Here is a 26,810-nt window from a genome sequence, read left to right as displayed (position 1 = left end):
TTTTGGACAAGAAATGCAACATCTATACTCCGTTAGCTGACGATATGTTCCATGAGTACATGTGTTTTCCAGAGTATCCTGTTGACTGCCTACAAACGGCATTCAATGATTTAGGTTGATTAAAATAAAATCACACAAGTACTGAATATATCAAAGAAATGAAAATGTACGCCTAATACATTCAGATATGTTCCATATTGAAAATACAAAACTGTGAAATTGATAGATTTCATATCTTACCTGAAGTCAAACATCAGAAGTAGCAATTAATCAAGAATCATTTCACTGAAATCTGCTTATTAACTTAAAAGTTAAACAACCTAATTGTAATACAACCCCGACTTCTAGGGAGATGAATAGACCCACAACCCGTATATCTTTGTGTCTTAGCTGAAGTGCGCCACACAAGAATTACTTCGGGACATTTACTAAACAATAGTCGAAAATTTCACAAAATACTCCTCGAGTACGAGTTGCGCTTACAAAGAATCATTGACATACAGACTGGCGGATAGCATGGTGATCACGTGATTACAACAATACCCCGACCATTTTGCCGACAATAAAAAATGTTTAAAAAATGTATATATAATATATATATATATATATAACAACACCCTCTCCTACATCATTGATGTCACTGATCTAGGACTTGTTTTGTTTGTTTAGTATTGTTTAACAGCTTTATAGAAAGAAAAAGAAATGATTGCAGTCTCATCCATTAAACAGGCAGCTTACCTATTGATCTACCAATCTTTAGTGCGATTAAATAACCATCTACCAGTAATCAGAAAACAATTAATCAGCTTCATGTTCTGCAATTGTCTGTGCTCAATTTGAAGATCGTTCTGTGCGGAAATCGGATGTAACTTTTAATGACTTAGACTTATGATTGTCTATCAATTTAACGTATAAATGCTATTTATAGATAACAAAATGATAGATAAAACATGTTTGCTGTTTCTATTTAGATTGATAGAAAATTGAATAAAAAGAACTTACTTTGAAGGCAACCCTCCAGTGTTTCTCTTTTCAGACGTGGTCTGTTCATTTTCGATCCAAAATTGGAACTAACGTAACTCCTGTTTTCGTCGAAGTCTCTGTTCTTCTGGTAACTTCCCTTTGCAAACAATATGTCAGAATCGTTCGAATATTGCATTGAGATTTTGATAAATGAATTGACTATCATAAAGATAGAACAGTTGGATATAGTGTTCAACATATTTGTGGCGAAGACTGGGGCAATGTCACAGCACAAATATTCCGGAGACTTGACCAATATCTGTGGTAAAAATAGTACGACTGAAAAACTCGCAAGATGACAATTGACCAATAATCTGGAGCAATGTCACAGAGCAATTGTCCCTGAGACTGGAGGAATATTACAGGAAAACTGTCCGTAATACTAGAAACTATGTCAATGTCCCAAAACAACTGTCCTGGAGCCTGAACAATTGTTTAGGGAACAAGAGTGATATTACATAAAAAATGTTCAGTAGCGATGTCCACAGAACTACAGTCCTACACGACTGTCTTGACAAATTGGAGCGATATCACAGAATAAATGTCAGAGAGACTGGCGACAATGTCACCGATTAATTGTTCAGAAGATTGGAGCAATGTCACAGAATACCTATCTAGGAGACGATGTCACAGGATAACTGCTCAGGATATTGGAGCAATGAGACAAAATACCTATCTAGAAGACGATGCCACAAGAAACTCTCCAGTAAACTGGAGCGATGTCACTGAACTGCAGTCATAGACACTTGAGACGATGTCACAGAAATAAATCACCTGTCCAATGAAGCGATATCAAAGTATTTGTTAAGGAGACAGAGACGTTGTTACCTCACAAAGTCATGAAGCGCTGTCACTGAAAAAAAAGCGTTGCTACTGTAGCAGTGTCAGAGAACAAAATTTCAAGAACCTAGAGCAACGTCACAGAACAATTGTCAGATTGACTGGAGCGCTTTCACGACACAACTGACCTAGCTGAGTGGGGCGGTTCTCAATGTCATTTTCTACATTAAGAAAATTAATGTTTTTACGTATAGGGAATAGGCAGTATATCCTCCTCATTAATGTATTTGGGAATATGTCATTGATAATTGTTATAACTGTGACATTTTAAAATAAGTATTTGATAAATTACGCCGACATACATTTGATACCATGCCTTTGGTCTGTGCTACGATAACACACGTCAACTTTGTAGTCAGCAAGAGGCCCATGGGCCTTAACGGTCACTTGAGTTTTGAGATATTTTAGCATAATTGACCCCTTTGACCTTGAATTTAGGTCAAGGACATTCTTTTAAACAGTCTTTATAACTTTTTACACAATAATGCTAGAAACCCAATATCAAGTCCTCGGGCCTCTTGGTTATCAAGAACCTGCTTTATTAGATTTGAGCATATTTGACTGTGACTTTGAATAAACTTGGTAGCCTTTCATCCCAGCATGCTATAGACCCCGAATCAAGTCCCTAGGGACTCTTGGTTAATGGGAAGTTTTTTTAAACATTTAAGCCCTTTTCGACCCCTGTGAACTTGAATGTAGGTCAAGGTCACTTCATTTGAACAAACTTGGTAGCCCTTTATCCAAGCATGTTACGGACCCAATATAAACTCCCTGGGCCTTTTGGTTATTAAGAAGAAGTTGTTTAAATAGTTTAGCCTATTTGACCTCTATGACCTGAATGTCAGTCTAAAGTCATTCATTTGAACAGACTTGGTAGACCATTTATCCAAGCATGCTACCGACCCAATATCAGGGCTCTTGGCCTCTTGGTTATTGAGACGAAGTTGAAAATGTAAATTGATTACGACGCACGAAGGATGACGTCGAACAAAAGCCGATCGCAATAGGTCAACTGGTTCCTGTGCAACACATGACGGTCAATTTTACCAACATTCAAAATGAATTTTTACACACAAATCATTCCACAGATTTATGGCTTCAGATTCAGTGGAATTTTGATGAACTGTCCGAAAAAAGACCTCATAAGTTTTTCAAGATCGACCTAGAACTTTGCAAGATCAAAGGCAATTATTACTAAGGTGGTTCTATATCATGAAAAAGAAATAAAAACGTGGTGGTTGGAATACTAAACTAAAAACTGATCACGCGATTTGATAATGATGGATGGCTTTGAATACGCCATTTCCGCGATATCACCAACCCAACAGAACGTTCATGTTTCGTCATACTATTTCATCTTCCATGGGGACATAATCAAACAAAATGCTCGCTTTATCCAAACCTCCCATACGCATTTCGCGTTTGTCAAATGTTACTGAGTTGATGTCTGCCACAAATAATTGTACACGACCATCTGGTGCCTCGCTGTTCTCTTGGTAACTGTCGTTGTCATGAATGTCAACATCTGACATTCATTTACATAAATATTTATAAAATTGCGCCGTATAGAGGGAATAAAATAAACACACGAACCGATTGTAATGTTGTTTAATGACAATGATTTCTGAGTCATTTATCCGTAATTCCGACTGATTTCTAATTAACAAATAATTATGGGTTATTTTAAAGTACACAATGTCATGATTTGTCCGCTGGTTCTATTAAGCGCACATGGATTCTTAAATTCGGAACATGACATTAAACATATTTTGATTTATTACATTTTTACCAGTGAAATATCAAAAATTATTCATTCTATAAAAGTGATATTTTTCACTAGTGAAAAAAATATCACTTTTGCTGATTTGACCAATCAAATTAATGATTAGAAAATACCAAAATAATTGACCAATCAGAAAGCCCGACATATATGTCAGCACCTGGACAGGGGGAACTACTTTTTTTGTTTACATTAGGCCTAGTTAGCATACGGGGTAGGTTTTTCGTTGATAAAAAATGTAATAAACAGAATATCTAACAGTGTCTTCAGTAATACCAAATATATTTCACTCGTGAGGCTAATATTTTGATATTTTTCACTCGTGCTGCGCACTCGTGAAAAATATCACAATATTAGCCTCACTCGTGAAATATATTTGGTATTACTGAAGACACTGTTAGATATCCTCTATTTATCTGGTGTATATAGTCGATGAAGCAGAATACGCTTATCATTCCAAAACTTGGGTTCTTTTTTTTCCTTTTTCGAGTAAATTAATGCTATACTTGATTGAAGTTTTATTGTAACTGACTGGTTATTTTCGCAGTTAAGTATGACACCTAATTATATAAATATTTCGTTGAGTTCCGAGTTGTTTGTTTGTTTGTTTTATTTTTTGAAATTAAGAATAAAGCAGTTAACTAACTAGTAAATAATTCAAACATATAATGAAGCAATGACCTTCATGTCCTGAATCTGGAGGTTTGTATTCTTCTGCCGAGATTTGTCTAATTCTAGGCACTTCTGAATTATTAAAGTTGAATCGTGAATGGGTGTGTTAGTGAAAAAAGAGCGACAACACCCTTGCTAGATGACTATTGTTGACATGGCATCCTCTAGATGTTGTGTACACCTTTGTATACACATGCTGTGCTGGCCATTGTCTGATGAAGATGGCAGTGTGCCTGACTTACTAGTCATCAAAACGTCAATTATAAACATTCATTGGTTGTGTTACGAAAATCCGTACATACAAGTACAGTATAGCTTTACCAGCATCACTGGATCTATGTAGTTAGGAACGTTTTCTGAAGTAAAGCATGGTTAGATAACTGAAGTCTGTCTTGAAAATCCCGTTATTTATGAGAGAGATTCTGGAGTGACAAGTCAATTATTACTGTTTAAACAGCGATATTTGTATATATATTACTAAATATTGAAGGAAATTAACGGTTTGGATTTTGGATTTTACGTTTCGCAGAGGCTAGACAATAATGATATAAATAAACTTATCAGACAAATTAGCTAAGTGAAGTCGATGTTTCTCCGTCTATATGTAAGGGAAATATTAATTGCATCTGTCCGGTCAACAAGCAATGCATTTTAATGAAATGAATCTACGATATTTCCTCACAAAACGTCGTCCGTTTTATTTGATATAACTATATACTATGTAATGAAAAAAACAACATATGAGTCTTTAATGTGGTTTGTGTATGTTGTAGGAAAATATCAACGGTACGTTAATAAAAAGTTGATGGAAAGCAACCGTCAATATTTTCTTAATTACAATTATAACGGTGAAAACGAAACATCTTATTTACCACGTGTCACCTTAATTATCACGTGTCACCTTATATATCACGTGTCACCTTATATATCACGTGTTACCTTATGTATCACGCGTCACCTTATATATCACGTGTCACCTTATATATCACGTGTCACCTTATATATCACGTGTCACCTTATATAGCACGTGTCACCTTATATATCACGTGTTACCTTATATATCACGTGTTACCTTATTTATCACGTGTCATTGTTCATCACGTACGTGTTACCATATTTATCACGTGCCATTTTTCTTCACGTGTCACCTTATTTATCACGTGCTATTTTTCCTCACGTGTCACCTTATCTATCACGTGCCATCTTATTTATCACATGCCTTTAATATTGTGTCCATTAATTGATCACCAGGCATTTGTTTTCAATGTACAAATGTATATCATTTTTTATCTTTGCAACTCTTTGTCCATGTTGTAAAATAAACTCTATTCACGTGAGTTATATCATTTTAGCGATTCTTTATTTACATAGAGAATATGAACAACAGTTATCATTTACATGAATGTTATTGTCTCTGCGCCGCAAGACTGCTACACACAACCACAGAGAAGAGAGACATGTTGATGTACCCCGGCTAGCCCAGGATTGGGTAGGAGGCAGCACTGGCGATGCCACACTGGTTATTTTTGTCCCTGCTCATCAATATATAACCATTCATTCCCCAGTTTACGCCTGAAAAATATACAAACATAGATTGAATATCTTGAAAGAATTGCCTCAAAAACGCTAGCTAATTAGCTTCCAGTTAACTCCTATTTAATTATAATAAAACATGCAAAGATAACCCCAACGTAGAAGAGTATGATTTAAGGTGAGGTTACTAAACGACTAATAAAGCTCAAGAGACTTTCACCAACGCATATATTTTCTGTTGCAGTCTTGGCTTACAAAAATGACGGACGACATTGTAATTGATGAAATATTATACACCAATCGGTTGCCATCGGCAATCTCCGTAAATCAGAAATTACTATCCAAGACCAGGAAGTTGGGCATGCACATAAAAACAAAAAAAGCTAAGTATGAATAAGATTTTTTACTTTATGTATTGTATACGGATAGATTGGCTAACTTTCCCTGACATGCTGAAAGGGAATACGTACCCCAACTGTTTTTAACAATCCAAAACTCATTGCCCTGTTCAACTCCATAACCCACGATCTGAACCACGTGATCTAACTGGGTAGAACTGCAGTCCTTCTCGTTATAGATCCCACTCTTGTACATCTGGAAGGAGGCGTGGCTAGCGTCGATGACGGCCATGATTGGCTGATCTAGTAAATGTTGCTGAAGAAGATCCTCCCTTCCACTGGGGATGTTTACGCTCCCTTGTACCTTCAACATCGAAACATTAAGGTATAGATAAAATCTCACCCCGGCCAAACTGCGGATATCCCTGTCCAGGGTAAGCGAAATAGCTATCCAACCGTCGTGAAAAATGGAATAGATTCGAAGATATTACTGTTATGTATTACCAACTCTAACGCATGGCGGCTCTCAAGTAGTTCTGTTTAATCAAGATCAATCAAACATTTGACATATACATTGATGATATAATATAATCAAGCTTGCATGTGAATCATACGAATGGTACTATGCACAAGTAGTACTTGTTTATAACTGAACCATTATACATGACATCCCTCTCCTTAAGAAAAATATGGAATTATTATTTACCAATATACATACAAGAGAAATTATATCTAGTAAACTTGTAATAAGCACAGATATAATAACAGAAAATTCTTACTTTCTCCAAGTCCAATTATTTTCAAGTGTCCAAAACACAATTTATAACCTTTACTGTTCTGCATTTCTTGAGTACTTTATGAGCAATTTAAAATAAACTTTAACAGTCAAATAACACTACTTGTGTAATAAATCACTGGCGCGATAGGATATATCGAACGCGTTTTGTCGTTTTATCTAGTGGGCACAGTGTAAATAAAAAATAAACACAAAATCATTCAAATCATAATCTTTCGCTGTGCATTTTAGTTCTTTTCCTAGCACAATAGTTCGAAAGTTTATTCGCGACGCGTTATGTCACATAATCACGATATTTTCTGTTTGGCACAACAATTCGTCCCGATCTGGTTTTCTGTGGGGTTGATTGTCCAAATTGTGACATAGGTGGATTCGCGTTTTCCTGATTATTGTCACTGGTGCTTGGTTGTTGATTATCAGGCTTTACAACTGTTCCTTGTTGTGGCGGATTCACTGTTGGAATAAATGGCTCATCATCGCAATTCATATTGGGGAACTCCGCCTTTGTAAGTCGAAGGTATTTCCGGTTTCTCCGGTATTTACTTCCGGTGCTTGTTTCCACAATATAGGATCTTGGGTTGTGGTGTTTTTGTGAAACTGTTGCTGGAATCCATTGCTTGTGTTGTGTTTTCTGCATGATAACATTGTCACCTGGGTTTAGTGGTTTAAGAGCTGGACCACTATGTCGGTCATAGTAAAACTTCTGTTTTACTCGTCTTGCCTTCATATGCGATTTCAAGTCATTTTGCTGTATCACACCTGGACTTAAAAGAGGTGCAGTCGTTGGTAAGTCAGACTTTAAGCGTCTGCCCAGAAACATTTGCGCAGGAGAAAGTTTCATGTCCTCAATAGCTGTGTTTCTGTATACTAACAAGGCTTTGTATGGATCACCATTGTCAGCTTTACGAAGAAGATTCTTCACGGTTTGTACACAACGTTCAGCCTGTCCATTAGACTGCATAGTGAGTGCTGGAGGTTTCATGTTGAATTCCATACTGTTTTGTGAACTCGTTGAATTCTGCACTTGCAAATTGCGGGCCATTGTCCGTAATTAATTTGTCCATTATTCCATATCTGGAACACTGACTCTTGATATACTGAATGGTATTGTTACTACTCATGTTGTCAAGTTTTGCTACTTCCGGCCATTTCGAGTAATGGTCAACGGATAACAGGTAGTTTTGTCCCTTGTACTCGAATATGTCTGCTGACACTATTGACCAGGGCCTATTAGGAATTTCTGTTTCCACCAGGGGTTCTTTCGGGTTCCGGTTGATGTGCTGTGCACAAACTGAACATTTTGAGACGACATCTTCTACTTCTGAAGACATGCCTGGCCAGAATAATGTATCCCTTGCTCGTGACTTACATTTGACAATTCCAAGATGCGAGCTGTGAATGATTTTCAACATCTCCGGACGTAGGGTTCTGGGAACTACAAGTTTGTGTCCTTTAAACAGTAAGCCGTCCACACAAGATATCTCATCCTGACTATCCCAATATTGTCTAATATTTAATGATATTTGATCCCTCCTGTCCGGCCAACCGTCCAAAACAACTTTCTGAAGTTGTTGTAACTCTACATCTTCAGCTGTAGCTTTGCGGAATTCCTGTAACTTCTCTGGTGACACAGGCAAGTACGATAATAGGTGTACCTCATTCACCGCAATATCCGGAACTAAGTCCTCGTTGGACTCCTTCAGAAATGCACGGCTTAATGTATCCGCTAGGAACATTTCCTTTCCTGGTTTATAAGACACTTTCAGGTCATATTTCTGCAACGTCAGCAGTATCCTTTGAAGACGAGGCGGGGCCTGGAAGAGTGGCTTCGTGAATATTGACTGCAATGGTTTGTGGTCACTCTCTACTAGGACATGTCTGCCAAACACGTACTGATGAAATTTTGTGCAACCAAAGGCGATAGCCAATGTCTCCTTCTCAATTTGCGCATAGTTCTGCTGACATGTGGTTAATGCCCTCGAGGCAAATGCTATGGGTTGTCCTTCCTGGACTAATGCTGCACCAAGTCCCTTTGAGCTAGCGTCTACTGTCAGTACAAGTTCTTTATTTTTATCATAGTAACGCAGAACTGGCGCTTTGATAACAAGATCCTTCAGTGTTTCAAAACACTTCATGTGTTCCTCTTCCCAGTGCCATGCTATGTCCTTTTGCAGTAGTTGGCGTAGAGGTGCAGATTTTTCCGACATACTGGGAAGAAACTTTCCCAAGTACTGCAGAAATCCGAGGAAAGTCATGAGTTCTTCTTTATTTCTCGGTGGGTCCATTTCCTGGACTGCTCGTACTTTCTCTGGGTCAGGTTTTACACCTTTATCTGAGAGTTCATGTCCAACGTAAGTTACGCGGTCCTTCCTGAACTGACATTTATCCTTGCTCAGTGTAAGGTTGTACTCTCGCACGCGTCCGAGAACTCGTTTCAGCCTCTCGTCGTGCTCCTTCATGGTTGGCTCCCCAGACAAGTATATCGTCCACTATTGCGTCACTGCCCTCGATATCCTGTACCATTTCAGAAATGATTCTCTGATACACCTCAGGTGCTGATTTGATTCCAAATGGGAGTCGGGTGAATCGATATCTCCCAAATGGGCTGTTAAATGTACATAATTTGGAACTCTCCTCGTCCAGGCAAACTTGCCAAAATCCGGAAGTTGCGTCCAATTTTGAGAATATCTTTGCCTCTGGGATTTCCAGAATTATATCTTCTACCGTCTTCATTGGGTAATGTTCCCTCAAAATTGCTTTGTTGAGATCCCGTGGGTCCACACAGACGCGTATTTTTCCGTTGGGTTTGCTTACCGTTACCATGGAGTTTACCCAAGGTGTTGGTTCAGACTGTTTTACAATTACCCCTTCTTTCTCCATACGATCTAGCTTTGCCTTTACTTTGTCTTTAATGGCTATGGGAATTTTCCTGGGGGCATGAACGACTGGTTGGACAGTATGATCAACTTGTATTTTGTGTATTCCTGGTAGACACCCTAAACCCTCAAATACATCAACAAATTGTTCAAGATCAGCAGGTAAGACAGACTTACTCAGGTTGTTTACACGCTGTACCAGCTCCATTTCCTTGCATGACTGAGCTCCTAGGATAGGTTTAACATCTCTATTAACAACATGAAATGTTAAGTTCTTGACATGTTCCTTGTATTTACACTTCAATGTTGCCTTCCCTTCAGGTTTGATTACGTGTCCTGAATATGAACGGAGTGGTATCACCGATTGTGATGTCAGCTTGTGAAGAGCGTTGATCTCTGTTAACGTCTGAAGACTGATAACGTTGCACATAGCTCCTGTGTCTAACTGGAACAGTAGCGATTTGTCTTCTACTGTGATGTTTTCACTCCATTCCATTTGAAGAGAGTTTATTTCTGTCTCCAGGTATCCGACGTAGAACTCGTCCTCCGAACTTTCTTGGTCTAATGCATGAACTATTTTCTTTTTGATTTTGAAGTTCTTTGTTTTGCATAGTTTTGCGAAGTGATTTTTTCCTTGACACTTCAAACATGTCTTTCCAAAAGCTGGACAATTTTCATGCCTACTACTTCCGGTGTAACTATATCCACATCTTGTACACGTGTTTTCCTTTACTTTAGCTACTGTGGGTGCACGTTTGGATTTATAGTTACTAGTTGACTTGGCTTTGGTGATTGAATGAACTCTTGCATCTTCACCAGACATAGATTTTGCTTGTGCATGCGACAGTTCATGTGTCCTGGCTATGTCTAAAGCTTTGTTCAGTGTAAGTTCATTTCCAATATTGATCAGCTTTTCTCTGATTTTCGAATTTCTCACACCAATAACTATCCGATCCCGGACCATTTCATCAGAGTTTTCATAATTACAATCTCTTACTGAAATCTGTAATTGTGTTGTGAACTGTTCAAATGTTTCATTTTCACCTTGTGTTTTACTGTGAAACTTATATCTGTTGTATATTACATTTGACCGTGGCTTGACATATTGTTCAAAATGTTCATAATAATACTTAAGTTCTTTCTGTTGATCCTCTGTGAGGTTCCATGTTGTGAACATGTTTCTTCCCTTTTCTCCTGCCCAGATCATCAGGTAGGCACATTTTTCTGGTTCTGTTTTCCCCAGCAGCGGTCCCGAGAACATACATGTCACATGTTGCTTGAAAGTTTTCCATGCAAATTCCAAATCCTGGCTTTGCCAGTCCATCATCGGTGTTGAGCCCACTAAAGCTTCCATGTTGGATGCAATATTACTTCTTGAACCTTTGTTCAGTGTTTCTCAAGACCGATGTCTTGTAGTTGGGCGGATTCTTTCCGATTCTGACACCATGTTATGTATTACCAACTCTAACGCATGGCGGCTCTCAAGTAGTTCTGTTTAATCAAGATCAATCAAACATTTGACATATACATTGATGATATAATATAATCAAGCTTGCATGTGAATCATACGAATGGTACTATGCACAAGTAGTACTTGTTTATAACTGAACCATTATACATGACAATTACTAAATGTTTTCTAGTCACACATATAAATTATATAACACAATTTTGGCACATAGGGGGGCATTTCGATCTTCAAAAATGCTCTTATCAGACACTATAAAGAACTATGATCATAGCAAGTAGTCCGTCTTTAGGAAGAATAGTTCAACAGCCGAGTTTGAGGTTAATATTCAGATTTCTGAAAATAGCCCAAACTCCACTTTTTAACTATTTGTCTCAAAAAGCTGTGCCCAGATGTGTCAACAGTATCTAATATGGGCATTTTTAGTAATTGAAATGCCCCCCTATATTTCATATTTGTTTAATATTATTCAGAGCCGCCATTTGCATTTCAAGGTCAAAAGAGAATCGACGTTTATGCTTTGATAAAGTAAAATCTGGTCAAACAAGCGCTCGCACAACCTGCTAGTGACACTTGTGACCATAACGGCATGGTTATTTTGTGCAATATGACTGATCCACATGAACTTTATTTGTTATCATGAAACATACTTTTTACGTTTGTTCTGCAGAAATTAACAGGTAGTTTAACAAATTAAATGTCAAAATCAAGACCCATGGATAGCCATGATACATATTTACAATTGGCCAGGTTACTTCTGTTTAATTGCAACAGAATAGTGATTTTTAATCTGGATGAATATCACTTGATTTACTATTTAAATGAACCGTAATCAAGAAATCAGTGTATGCTAAGCCATGGTCAGCCCAGCGTACAAAATGTACCTTGACCACTGCCGGACAAGAGTCGTTCCTACATCGGGAAGGTCCGGGCCGGTTCGGATACGTGGTCTGGGAACAAACTCCGCCAATGTTATGGATACAGCTGAATACATCGGTCACACGATGGCCGCCACCTCCACCACAGCAGTCTGATACTTCCCGCTCACTCAAACTGACCAGACGACCAGTCTTAATCGCTTCAGACGACACCAGACATTCTGACAAATATATGTATGAAGTATTTATAAAATGTCAGAAAAATCTAGAACATGGGTGTACACTAATCATCTGTTAAACAAACATACACCTTTATAAACAGCCACGTGGACATCCCATAATATTCTACATGGTCCCCTTAAGAAAGTGCTCGGGATTTCTACAGATCAATTTCGAATTAATGTTTAGATATATATATATATATGTATAGGGGTATTTCTGGCTAGGTGATTGGGTGCCGTAGATCGTGAGTTCGAGGCCCGGTCAGGGCACGAGTCATAAAGTTGTCTTCCTTCGTCAATTGTGCTACTATGTTATATTTCAAATTTAGCACAATGTATCATATACACTATGTGTTGGTGATCCGAAGATATAGATTTGTATTTCCTGTCGTAGTTGTACTCGATGAATATTTGTACCATGCATTCGTATCCATGTATGTAAATACATTGCGATCCAGGTATTCATATCATCTAATAGACGACTTCCACAATAATCATGTCAGAATATCGGGCCGACTATCACTGCGCCATTGAAACGTTTATTTTTTTCAAGGACGTCGATGTGGCGCAGCGGTATAAGCTGTGGGTATTTGTGTGCCCGTAGATAGTGAGTTCGAGGCCCGGTCAGGGCACGAGTCATAAAGTTGTCTTCCTTCGTCAATTGTGTTACTATGTTATATATATATTTATTGCTTCTTACAGAGGTGATGAAACAAGGACACCTGGTGCCTCCATATATTTTTTTTGTGATCTCTGTGTCAATAACGTAAATAAAAACCTGATTTGGTATTACACAAGGAGATATATTTTGCCCCTACCTTTATTGAATTGTACAACCTTTTGAAACGTATTCATTTGAATAAGTATTCGTGTACGATAAAACAATAGACATGACCTAGATGTGAATACTATAATTGATACCATATTTTATTCATTAGTCAATGTTTTAAAATACCTTTAAAATGCTTATTATTCGAAGTTACAAATGCTACATATGTATCTATCTCATTCAATTGTAACTGTGTGTATACAAATGAACTTCTTGATCCGACCGGGCCCCGAACTCACCTTCTACGAGACCTATTCGCCTGGCCAGAAATACCTGCAGCTTACACCACTACACCAAAGCCAGATTCTTTATAAAGAACTTTTCAATTCGCTAATTAGTGATGGTCGTTACGATACCCAGACATGGTCAAAGTGACAATTGGTCAATTAGATAGCAAATACTTGGATACGAGTTGTACACATATTACATGTATTTAATAACGTACAATAGTGTCATGCAACATGAATTAATTAAATAAAAAATAATTAAATGAAAAAAAAAGAAGAAAATCTTACGACTTTGACCCCAGATATATTCATAATATATCCTATACGAACCTTCCCTGTCAGAATGAAACTACAAATTATTTAATGTTAAAGGCAGTTGTTAAGACGATAACTTCCAATAGAAAAATAGATAACTTACCGGTGGCTACTATGGCTAAAGAACTGCCAATCTGCCCTTGGTTACTGACAGGGGCGATAACTCCTCGTGTTCTCCAGTCGAATGAGGTAGGCTCGAAAAGCAGCGGATTGTTATGAACGTTATTAGTAATGTCTGGTGCTACGACATTCACTTCCAATCTGTAGTCCCTAGGGAGCTGTAGATAGAAGCATAAAAATCAAAGTTATGTAACCATGGTAAATACTAGCCACAATATACCGCTCGAGAGATCATCTCTTTAGCTCGATCGGTTGGGCGTAAGACTAGTAAGCAAGAGGTCCCGGGTTCGATATAAAAATGAAAGTTATGTAACCATGGTAAATACTAGTCGCAGTATACCGCTCGTCTAGAGAGATATTCTCTTTAGCTCGATCGGTTGGGCGTAAGACTAGTAAGCCAGAGGTCCCGGGTTCGATATAAAAATCAAAATTATGTAACCCTAGTAAATACTAGTCGCAATATACCGATCTTCTCTTTAGCTCGATGGGGTTCAGCGTAAGACTAGTAAGTCAGAGGTCCCGGGTTCAATCCCTAGCGGAGGCAGTGACCTAAATTTAATCAATCCTACGCTATGTTACATTTATACTACCGACAAGAAATATAATCGTATATAGCTAGATAATGTAATTTTGTGTGGTATCTGGTGGAAATCTAGCCCGAGTTTTCTCCGGCCCTGTCACCATGTCTGGTTCGGGCTAGTTGAAATCTATAGTTGTGTTAAATTTATCATCGACATCCAAGAGAAAAAAAGGGTGGCCCCGTAGATCCCTGTGCGCACATGTAGTTGTTCTAATGGTAATTAGGCTAACCACACTATATCTATTTTTAAACTCTGGGTTAATCATTTGTGATAAAACTAACTTAGCAAACTTTTACAAAACTCTATTATAACACTTTTCAGTCCCTTCCTACCTGCCTATTTTAAGGAATATACACATTATTGGGATGTTTTTAAGTAAAGGAGACATTATAATTTCACCAATGAAGCAATAAGCTTATCAACTTTTGAACAATTTGGTCCCGGTGTTAAAACGGAGGTAACCGATCAGTTTTGTTATGTTCAATGTACACTAAAGAGTAGACACGGAAAAGGCCCGATTATCCGGAAAGGTGGGGGCAGGGCTCACTTTTATGTTGCAAGCCTTTTGTGGGTCTCCAAGACATCAGCGAGAGAAACCACCCTGACACTGCAGGATGGGACATACGGTATACCATGAGATACCGTAGGTATATATTCATGATCTCCTTCTGACGGTTTGGTATAACATGTAATTAATACTATAGACTACTAGGAAGACGAACAATTTTTATCGCAAATATGAACCCGTAATCGGCGCATTTTGAAGAATGTGACGATAAGCTTTGAAAAAAACACTTTGAGTAAAGCATTTTTGATGTTAAGGCGAAAATACTTCCCCGTGAAACTGAACCTCTATGGGGTTATCAAATAAACCTACCTGAAGCTTTTTATGAGATGGATTTTAATTTGCACTCGATGCATATCTTATTTCTTCCGGGTTCATATTTCCAACAGCACTGAGCACTTTATTGTGCAAAGATTATTGTAATTTATGTAGTTCGCGCATAATTTGATATCTCTTACCATATCGGCTCTTGAATTCATCCCCACGGTAAAAGATGAATGGCCTGGTCTGTTGCTATGGTGACGGACATAGTAAAATGACCTCTCCCATGCGTGCCGTCGTTCGGTTTCTTCTGATTGGTTGTTATATACTTTGCCGTGTCGCTGTTTCCATTCCCGCCATTCCCGTGCGACGTCAATATAGTTCGCTCTAACCACTGTGACAATGATAAAAACTAAAATCACTTTAGCTGATGTTTCCGCCATCTTGGTAATACAATCTGCTACAGGGGTGTCACATATATACCCCTGTATACAAATAACTCGTGTGATGATAGGAACACGAGGTGTCATATGACACGAGAAAGGTCGACAGATTTAACCTTTGAAAATTGATAAGTAGGATATGTCGTTATACTGTCGTATTTACCCTAATAAACCACTACAATATCAAGCCCCTATGTCTGTTTAATTTCCTGAAGCATTTTAATTAAATCTGTATGTTTTTGTTTATATACATAAAATGTTATCAAGCTAAACTTCGCAATCTCTTAAATTATGGGTTTATCGTCATATAATTCCCTTCAAATTTGCTCAGTTACGTCAACAATTCATAATTTTTATCAAGCTAAACTTTATAATCTCTTATGGGTTTATCTTCATATAATTTCCTTCAAATGTGCTCATTTACGTCAACAATGCATAAGTAAAGTAAGTATTTAACATATATGTAAACATATAGAACGTGAATCAGCCTACATGTAGGTCTGCGCGCGCCGATAAACAGAAAAGTACTGGTTTGCTTATCAAATACCGATAACTTTATGTTGTCCAATAGACTCGTGCTCACTCAATACAAAATGCAAGTCGTAAGTAATGCTGTGACCTTGTCCAATCATTTCCTTTGCGTTCGTGGCGGTCGTCTGATTGCGATTGAGTGTAAAACAATGAAAACATGGAGATGCTTTAAAACGTCACACCTCTCAATGACCTTTTTTTTTCTTTCTAAAATGCATTTTTTTTTTTCGTCTATTAATCAAAGTGTGTATCATGTTGTTCCAATATGCGTTTCTCTAAGAGTCGACTAAATCTGGTATCTTTATTTCCTCTTTCTGAGCAGGTTTTCCCTCCTAATATGTCTATTAATTGCCACTGCCTCACTTTCAGTGACGTGGCTAGGCGAAAATTATATTGATGCTTTTACTAATTTTGGTCTTCTTTTTGACCATCAATCTAATTAAAATCTAGATGGTCATTCTCACTACGTTATATGAATATGTAACAGCATCCCATAAGGGATCACGTTCTGATGACCTTTGAAATGTGTGTATTTCACTTTCAGGCCGAATCGTCAATCTGTCGATGTCATCGAAGCAAACCATTTCGTCGCAGCAAGCATCTGAAGCAAACCATTTCGGTACAGCATGTACATGTACTAAAGCTTTTTCTTTGCAAGACGAAATGACTTGAAATAAATTGACAGATTATGCAAACTATGTACTCTAGTCATGCTAATTCGAACATATAAAATTCACTTCCAAGATTCTGGAAGTAGTCATCCAAAAGGTCACCCTGACGTGACCCCTTATGATATGTTGTTAGATGTTCATGTAACGTAGTGAGAATGACCATCTAGATTTTAATTAAATTGACTGACCATTAAACGCATAACAAAGACAACGAAACGGTGCAATGTCCTTGACTTTCAGTAATGATATATTGATGCACAAAGGAAACACAACCGAGTCACTCTGGTAAAATGGCTCGGTAGAGATGTCATGTAAATTGGTCTAAGACATGACGTTTCGGTTTATCTTAATCTGGAGATGTGACTAATGTCCCCTTCGACACTGCCTCTCTTTGGGCAATCATAGTTGAGCGTTCCACTCCGAGAAGGCTTTGGGTTCTGTTCCCTGGCCGAGACATGCATGTATTAGAGCCTGTGAAAATCCTGCTTTACGCCTAGAATTTTGAGAGTGGGACAACTGGTTCACCCGTTGCCAATATGAACGCCGACCTTGAACATGATAACATGTTGGTTTATCGATAAACTCTTCAATTATGGTAATACTCGGGTACTAGAATGTAATTAGACTATGATAACACCAGGGCGGTATCTCAGTAGACTACGGTAACACCAGGGTGATATCTCAGTAGACTACGGTAACGCCAGGGAGATATCTCAGTAGACTACAGTAACACAAGGGCAATATCTCAGTAGACTACGGTAACGCCAGGGAGATATCTCAGTAGACTACGGTAACGCCAGGGAGATATCTCAGTAGACTACAGTAACACAAGGGCAATATCTCAGTAGACTACGGTAACGCCAGGGCGATATCTCAGTAGACTACGGTAACACCAAGGTGATATCTCAGTAGACTACGGTAACACCAAGGTGATATCTCAGTAGACTACGGTAACACCAAGGTGATATCTCATTAGACTACGGTAACACCAAGGTGATATCTCAGTAGACTACGGTAACACCAAGGTGATATCTCAGTAGACTACGGTAACACTGGGGCGATATCTAAGTAGACTACGGTAACACCAGGGTGATATCTAAGTAGACTACGGTAACACCAGGGTGATCTCTCAGTAGACTACGGTAACACCAGGGTGATATCTCAGTAGACTACGGTAACACAATGGCGGTATCTCAGTAGACTACGGTAACGCCAGGGAGATATCTCAGAAGACTACGGTAACGCCAGGGAGATATCTCAGTAGACTACGGTAACACCAGGGCGATATCTCAGTAGACTACGGTAACACCAGGGCGATATCTAAGTAGACTACGGTTACACTGGGGTGATATCTCAGTAGACTACGGTAACACCATGGTGATCTCTCAGTAGACTACGGTAACATCAGGGTGATATCTCAGTAGACTACGGTAACACCAGGGCGATATCTAAGTAGACTACGGTAACACTGGGGTGATATCTCAGTAGACTACTGTAACACCGGGATGATATCTTAGTAGACTACGGTAACACCAGGGTGATATCTCAGTAGACTACGGTAACACCATGGTGATATCTCAGTAGACTACGGTAACACCATGGTGATATCTCAGTAGACTACGGTAACACTGGGGTGATATCTCAGTAGACTACGGTAACACCAAGGTGATATCTCAGTAGACTACGGTAACACAAGGGCGATATCTCAGTAGACTATGGAAACATCAGGGTGATATCTCAGTAGACTACGGTAACACCAGGGTGATATCTCAGTAGACTACGGTAACACCAAGGTGATATCTCTGTAGACTACGGTAACACCAAGGTGATATCTCAATAGACTACGGTAACACTGGGGTGATATCTCAGTAGACTACGGTAACACCAAGGTGATATCTCAGTAGACTACGGTAACACAAGGGCGATATCTCAGTAGACTATGGAAACATCAGGGTGATATCTCAGTAGACTACGGTAACACCAGGGTGATATCTCAGTAGACTACGGTAACACCAAGGTGATATCTCTGTAGACTACGGTAACACCAAGGTGATATCTCAATAGACTACGGTAACACCAAGGTGATATCTCAGTAGACTACGGTAACACAAGGGTGATATCTCAGTAGACTACGGTAACACCAGGGCGATATCTCAGTAGACTACGGTAACACCAGGGCGATATCTAAATAGACTACGGTAACACAAGGGCGATATCTCGGTAGACTACGGTAACACCAGTGCGATATCTCAGTAGACTACGGTAACACCAGGGCGATATCTCAGTAGACTACGGTAACACCAAGGTGATATCTCAGTAGACTACGATAACATAAGGGCGATATCTCAGTAGACTACGGTAACACCAAGGTGATATCTCAGTAGATTACGATAACACCAAGGTGATATCTCAGTAGACTACGGTAACACCAAGGTGATATCTCAGTATACTACGGTAACACCGGGGCGATATCTAAGTAGACTATGGTAACACCAGGGTGATATCTCAGTAGACTACGGTAACACCAGGGCGATATCTCAGTAGACTACGGTAACACCAGGGCGATATCTCAGTAGACTACGATAACACCATGGTGATCTCTCAGTAGACTACGGTAATACTGGGGTGATATCTCAGTAGACTACGGTAACACAAGGGCGATAATATTATCTCAGTAGACTACGGTAACACCAGGGTGATATCTCAGTAGACTACGGTAACACCATGGTGATCTCTCAGTAGACTACGGTAACACTGGGGTGATATCTCAGTAGACTACGGTAACACAAGGGCGATATCTCAGTAGACTACGGTAACACCAGGGTGATATCTCAGTAGACTACGGTAATGCCAGGGAGATATCTCAGTAGACTACGGTAACACTGGGGTGATATCTCAGTAGACTTCGATAACACCAAGGTGATATCTCAGTAGACTACGGTAACACCGGGGTGATATTTCAGTAGACTACGGTAACACTGGGGTGATATCTCAGTAGACTACGGTAACACTGGGGTGATATCTCAGTAGACTACGGTAACACCAGGGCGGTATCTCAGTAGACTACGTTAACACTGGGGTGATATCTCAGTAGACTAAGGTAACACTGGGGTGATATCTCAGTAGACTACGGTAACACCAGGGTGATATCTCTGTAGACTACGGTAACACCATAGTGATATCTCAGTAGACACAGTGGGTATACAGTGTATAGTTCGCTAATGATCTACAAACATAGCTATTGTTAATAATCCTCAGCCATCGTAATGATCCGCACAAATTGTTTACGATCTCCGCCATCACGAATGATCTTAACAAATTGCTAGTTTTCCTCTACCATCGTTTATGTTCGTCAACAATCACTAATGTTACCCAAACATCGTCAATGGCCCTCAAATGTTGTTAATGATTCTGCACAATGACTAATAATCCTCACATCTCGCAAATGTTCCTAAACCATTGCTAATGATCCTCAAACCTTGCTAATTTTCCTAATACCCCTAACCGTCGCAAATTGCCTCAACCATCACTTATGACCCTGAATCATCACAAATATCCCTCAACCATCACCCAATGTTTTTCATCAAGTCTCTTATGGCCCTCAGCCGCCATCACTAATGATACCTCAAATCACTAATGACTCTCAACCATCACTAATGACCTTCAGCCATCGCTAATGACTCTCAACCATCTCCATTATTCCTCAACTATCGCTAATGATCGTCAATCATCGCTAGTGGCCCTTAACCATAGCTTATGATTTTCAACCATCATTAATCACCCTGGACCATCGCTAATGACTCTCAACCATCGCAAATGACTTTCAGCTATCGCTTATGACCCTCAACCATCAATAACAATACTCACCCATCGCTATTGACCCTCACCCATCGCTAATAACTCTCAACCATCGCTAATGATAATTAACCATCGATCACTAGCTAATGCCCCTTAACCATCGCTTATGACTCTCAACCATCTCCATTGTTCCTCATTCTTCGCAGATGACCCTCAACCATTGCTAATGACCCTCAAGCATCGCTCATGACTATCAACCATCGCTAATGACCCTCAACCATTGCTAATGACTCTCAACCATCTCCATTATTCCTCAACTATCGCTAATGATCGTCAATCATCGCTAGTGGCCCTTAACCATAGCTTATGATTTTCAACCATCATTAATCACACTGGACCATCGCTAATGACTCTCAACCATCGCAAATGACTTTCAGCCATCTCTTATGACTCTTAACCATAATTAATAACCCTCAACCATCAATAACAATACTCACCCATCGCTATTGACCCTCAACCATCGCTAATAACTCTCAACCATCGCTAATAACTCTCAACCATCGCTAATGATAATTAACCATCGATCACTAGCTATAACCATCGCTTATGACTCTCAACTATCTCCATTGTTCCTCATTCTTCGCAGATGACCCTCAACCATTGCTAATGACCCTCAACCATCGCTCATTACTATCAACCATCACTAATGACCCTCAACCATTGCTAATGACCTTCAACCATCGCTAATGACCTTCAGCCATCGCTTATGACTATCAACCATTGCTAATGACCCTCAACTGTCACTAATGACTCTCAACCATCTCCATTATTCCTCAACTATCGCTAATGATCGTCAATCATCGCTAGTGGCCCTTAACCATAGCTTATGATTTTCAACCATCATTAATCACCCTGGACCATCGCTAATGACTCTCAACCATCGCAAATGACTTTCAGCCATCGCTTATGACCCTCAACCATCAATAACAATACTCACCCATCGCTATTGACCCTCAACCATCGCTAATAACTCTCAACCATCGCTAATGATAATTAACCATCGATCACTAGCTAATGCCCCTTAAACATCACTTATGACTCTCAACCATTTCCATTGTTCCTCATTCTTCGCAGATGACCCTCAACCATTGCTAATGACCCTCAACCATCGCTCATGACTATCAACCATCGCTAATGACCCTCAACCATTGCTAATGACCTTCAACCATCGCTAATGACCTTCAGCCATCGCTAATGACTATCAACCATCGCTAATGACCCTCAACCATTGCTAATGACCCTCAACTGTCACTAATGACTCTCAACCATCTCCATTATTCCTCAACTATCGCTAATGATCGTCAATCATCGCTAGTGGCCCTTAACCATAGCTTATGACTTTCAACCATCATTAATCACCCTGGACCATCGCTAATGACCTTCAACCATCGCTAATGACCTTCAACCATCGCTCATGACTATCAACCATCGCTAATGACACTCAACCATTGTTAATGACCCTAAACCATCACTAATGAACCTATACCATTGCATATGAACCTCAACCATCTCCATTGACCCTCAACCATCGCATATGTCCCTCAACCACCCTTATTGATCCTCTTCTATCACTTATGACCCTTAACCATCGCTAATGACCCTCAACTATCACAAATAACCCTCATCAATCACTAATGTCCCTCAGCTATCACTTATGACCCTCAACCATTGCTAATGACCCTCAACCATGGCTGATGAACTTCAACAATGGCTAATGACCCGCAACCATGGCTATTGACTCTCAACCATCACTAATGACTCTCAACCATCACTAATGACCCTCAACTATCACAAATGACCCTTATCAATCGCTAATGACTCTCAACCATCGCTATAATGACCTTCAACCATTGCTAATGACTACCAAGCATGACTCAATACCCTCAACCATCGCTAATGACTTTCAACCATTGATTAGAGATTGAGAGAAAATGAACTTTCAAATAATTAAGTGAATTCAATCCATTTTGCCCTGTCATTGTGTCCCTAAGTGTGTCAAGTATATTTATATATTTGTGTATATCTGATAATTCTTATTCTTGATCACAGTTTGACAGATGACAGACAAGTCAATATTTTAAAAACACTGTGACTTTTAAAACTGATTTAATTTGAATTGACCATTGAATTTCTGATAAAAGTTCTAGATCCATATTGGGTGATAATTAACAAAATTCACTGATAAATTCAATACCATGTAATTGAAGTTTTAACAAAATACAATTCAATAAAAGGTGTAGTGAAAATCGGGGGAGTTATCTCCCTTGGTTTGAACTCATTTCGCACATGAGCTAGTATTTAATCCCGCGGGGTGTCAGAGAGCGGCTCTTTGATCCTGAACCCCGCAATGTATACATACAGCCACTACACGTGAGTACTTGTCACTACATTGTATGGGTTTTGGGATACGGGAGCATTCATTAGTCTTCTAGAGAAGGCTGGTGAGAACCCACACCAGTTTTCTCTACAAAGGTTTAAATACCATGAGATTTCAGGTAAAATTTTTCAATCCATATTAGGAGGTAATATAATCTACTGGGAATTGTTTTCACTTATTCTAGTCTTAACAATTTGCAGTCATCAAAATTGTTGAACTGTCTAAATTAATAGAATTATAAACAGACTACTATAGGTGACTATGTCCAAGCTTTGTTTAGCCTTTACCCATTACACAAAACCATAGTGTCTCAACAGAAATGGCCTAAATCACAGCAACGGCCATAACAATTATATATAAATCAACAATTACTAAAGATATGTTACAGTTGTTTGTAAATATTTCAGACAGTTCTTTATCCAAACTAGAGACTTATCCCAATTCTCTGATGGAAATTTTCTGCTGATCACCACTAGAAACTGTTCCATTTTCTGGTATCTTTCTAAAATATCAAATTTACATATATGTTGGAGTTTTCTGACACACACTGGACACAAAAACAATGGCTGGTCCATGGCTTCTTTCACTGAACCACTTCCGTTCATGGTACAGCTGAAAAAGTCACAATGTGCCATTCCAAACAGGTGACAAAGTTCATGGCTCAGGCACTGAAAACAGAAAATATATATAATTATAAAATACACATTTACACAATAGTAAATTTACATTAATAGTCTAAATATATCACAATGATCTAAGTTTTTATCGATGTCTGGATTATCTCCCCTGGCTCTATATCTCTCCAATTTACTTTGATAAAAACTTGATGAATATCAAATATTGTATGAAAAATAAAGATTTCTTAATAAAATATTGTTTTTATTTTAGTAAATGATTAATATTTGCACAATAAAAAGAATGAGTGACCCAGTAAACAAACATTTGATAAATAAGCTGATCAAATTCTGATAAATTTTCACCTATCAATTAGATGGTACATGTATGCCATATATACATTGTATACACATATATTGATCTTTAATCCTAAGAAGTAAACCTATCATCTTTTTAAGAAAAAAGAAGAATGCGATTTAAGTCAACAAAAAATTATGCTTTAATTACTTTACCAATCTAATGCCAATAAAATTAGATAAAAATGATTTCCAAAGAAAAACAACTTTGAATAAATTCTTTTTTCAATCCTGATTTAACACAAATAAACTACATGCCCTTGAAAATATCTTATAAGCACAATATATCTTTGCAATCCAGGAGTTTCAACTCTACTGAAAGCAACACCTAACATTTTAAGGATGACTTGATCATCTTGTGCTTTTGTTTAACAACTAGCTGTACATGTGTATGTAGAATGTTGTGTTCTTATAAGGCAATATATGGTCTATAACTATCATGAAATCTAGTATACAATGTACATGTATAATTATACAAAATGTACCTTTAATAACTTCCACATAACCTCTGCAGTGATTGCTGTAACATCTTGGTGTGTTTCTTCATCGTAAGACTTCGGCTCAAATCGTCCAAAACTGACCATCCCTGACTTGAACTGGTTGTGTGCCTCCCCTAACACAAAATTCAGTTCTTCTTTTGGGTAGAGGTCTGCCCATATCAACCCCATTATACAATATCCATCATTTGGACAAACTTTTGGAAGCAATGGAAAGAAATCTGTCACAAGATATTGAAATTTGCCAGTCTTTTTATGATGTCGTGATGTGATGTTCCATTTTCTCTCTGTTATAGATATACTTTCAATCCATTTGACAGTCATACCTGTGAAGAATGCTTCAAGAAATTTCTGTGCTAAATCAAAAATTGTCATTTCCTCTGAATCAAATTGGATACGAAAATTACTAAGAAAGTCAGGAAAGTCATCAACCTGCACAAGGTATATAGTCCTCTTCTTTAACAACAGTACCTTAATCTTTTCCAGGTCCATTATTGATCGCCATGCAACATATGTCTGCGTACAAACAAGCTTTTTGGAGCCAAGGATCGGCAAAAATAAATTGGGACAGGTTGTCTCTCTGGAGGATGCACCATCACAATCACTGTTGATATAGCTAACATTTTCAGATGAACTTTTTTCATCTTCTTTTTTATACGAAAGTCTACTCCCCTCGGATTGGTCACCATGTGCACCTTGACGTTCGGGCATCTGTCTTTCGCTGATCTGTTTCGCATTTTTTCCATTTTGCTTAATTTCTCTGTTATCTGTTAAATTTGTAGAATTCAGACAAGTGTAACTCAATTCGTACAATTTCTGGTCAAGATCAGACTTCCTGGTCAAAGAGCCAATCAGGAACCTTTGTTGGGGGCTGGTTTTATTTTTAGATGCTGTACTCCCCATCCTTTATACTCTTGTTGCTGGAAAAAATAAATATATACTTTAATATTTACATGATTTTTTATATGATATCATGCAATTCTGTAATTCAAACAATATAACACAAATGTTGTTCAGTTTATTGCTTGACATGCACACCACAACCACATGGACATGTATTGTCTTATACATATAATTACCCATATATCTGCCCCAGTTGGATATCCTGCATGTAATCACTAATGAATGTATATTACAAATTTAACAAAATAATGTCTGTTTTGGAGAGTATTGCACCTCTTGAAATATCACTGAAAACAAAGGTCGATTACTGTCAAAATGGAATAACGGAAAATTGTGTAAATCACCCTGGTTTTCTATTTCCTGTTACCTTGCCAGCAAAAATTGTTTACATGTCGGCCATCTTTCTTTTTGCAGGTGCTTGGTTATGTGTATTTTGCAAAATCACGTACTAGATATGGAAAAAATAAGACTAAATGCGAATCAATAATTGAATCATTGATGCACTTATTTTTAATAGAAATTGATTTAGATATTCTGTATAGATAAAGAATACTATGTTAAAAAAATAATCGAAATTTTGATGTTGTATCTTTCGGATGCATTTCGTATTAATATTAAAGTTGCAATTTAGCTAACCCGTGGCAACAAGTATGGCGGGCATGGTAAACATGCTGGGACCGTTGAAATTTCACTGAACGAACATTTCGCCGAAACGGATTAATTAACAAATATTTCGAAGCGAATAGATGTGTAAGTATCAGGACGACACAATTTTAGCTTGCATGAAACTTTATATGGTTATGAATAACTTTTAACAGCAAAGTTTTCTCACACTGGTGTCAACGCGATGACTGTGGCTCAGTGCCATAACGTTACTTCAGTACAGTAGGCCTACTGTATGAGTGAGTGAGTACAGCAATATGTTGACAGATTGATATTCTGAGATTGAATTTGGTCAAGATCTAATGTTTCTAGATTTTCTTTCACAATGTTTTTAATAATTATATTAATGCATAAGTTTGGTCATGTATATATAGTAGAGCACATGTACGAATAAACACAATCATGATCAGCTGATAATGTAATTTTGCCTCTGTTCACCCGGTTTATATATATAAGCACCGATTACATTTTGCCACTGTTCGCCCGGTTTATATATATAAGCTGTATATGTAAATCATAACATTTTCTGATTTTATCGAAAACTGTACATCTTTTACTTATTACAAACAACTT

At 38.3% G+C, this 26,810-nt stretch overlaps 2 protein-coding genes across 3 annotated transcripts; both read right to left on the bottom strand.

Moving 5' to 3' along the window:
* Positions 1-5,653: 5,653 nt before the first annotated feature.
* On the bottom strand, positions 5,654-15,827 carry LOC117336044 (cathepsin L1-like). The gene is made up of 5 exons (XM_033896385.1): positions 15,521-15,827; positions 13,900-14,074; positions 12,211-12,425; positions 6,319-6,550; positions 5,654-5,887 (listed from the first exon to the last, which is right to left on the bottom strand). The coding sequence occupies exons 1-5, from the start codon at positions 15,764-15,766 to the stop codon at positions 5,790-5,792; spliced, it is 966 nt and encodes a 321-aa protein (XP_033752276.1). The 5' UTR covers positions 15,767-15,827; the 3' UTR covers positions 5,654-5,789.
* Positions 15,828-22,915: 7,088 nt separating this feature from the next.
* On the bottom strand, positions 22,916-25,993 carry LOC117336387 (archaemetzincin-2-like). Of its 2 annotated transcripts, none has more exons than XM_033896892.1 (3): positions 25,942-25,993; positions 24,660-25,591; positions 22,916-23,871 (listed from the first exon to the last, which is right to left on the bottom strand). In XM_033896892.1, the coding sequence occupies exons 2-3, from the start codon at positions 25,572-25,574 to the stop codon at positions 23,575-23,577; spliced, it is 1,212 nt and encodes a 403-aa protein (XP_033752783.1). In that variant the 5' UTR covers positions 25,575-25,591; positions 25,942-25,993; the 3' UTR covers positions 22,916-23,574. The 2 variants fall into 2 exon arrangements, with proteins under 2 accessions (XP_033752783.1, XP_033752784.1); XM_033896893.1 differs by having other exon boundaries at positions 25,919-25,988.
* Between the last annotated feature and the right edge of the window lie 817 nt (positions 25,994-26,810).

Source organism: Pecten maximus, chromosome 10 (genome assembly GCF_902652985.1).
Source record: "Pecten maximus chromosome 10, xPecMax1.1, whole genome shotgun sequence".
NCBI lineage: Eukaryota > Metazoa > Mollusca > Bivalvia > Pectinida > Pectinidae > Pecten > Pecten maximus.
This window is presented reverse-complemented; position numbering and strand designations above follow the sequence as displayed.

What these genes read in the sequence shown, in the direction of transcription:
- LOC117336387 (XM_033896892.1), bottom strand. Translation starts at nt 25,574, where the DNA reads ATGGGGAGTACAGCATCTAAAAATAAAACCAGCCCCCAACAAAGGTTC. An exon ending in TTATGTGGAAGTTATTAAAG is followed by an intron (nt 23,872 to 24,659) that starts GTACATTTTGTA and finishes TTCTGTTTTCAG; the next exon opens with TGCCTGAGCCATGAACTTTG.
- LOC117336044 (XM_033896385.1), bottom strand. Translation starts at nt 15,766, where the DNA reads ATGGCGGAAACATCAGCTAAAGTGATTTTAGTTTTTATCATTGTCACA. An exon ending in CTTGTCCGGCAGTGGTCAAG is followed by an intron (nt 6,551 to 12,210) that starts GTACATTTTGTA and finishes TCGATGTTGAAG; the next exon opens with GTACAAGGGAGCGTAAACAT. An exon ending in GATTGTTAAAAACAGTTGGG is followed by an intron (nt 5,888 to 6,318) that starts GTACGTATTCCC and finishes TATATTTTTCAG; the next exon opens with GCGTAAACTGGGGAATGAAT.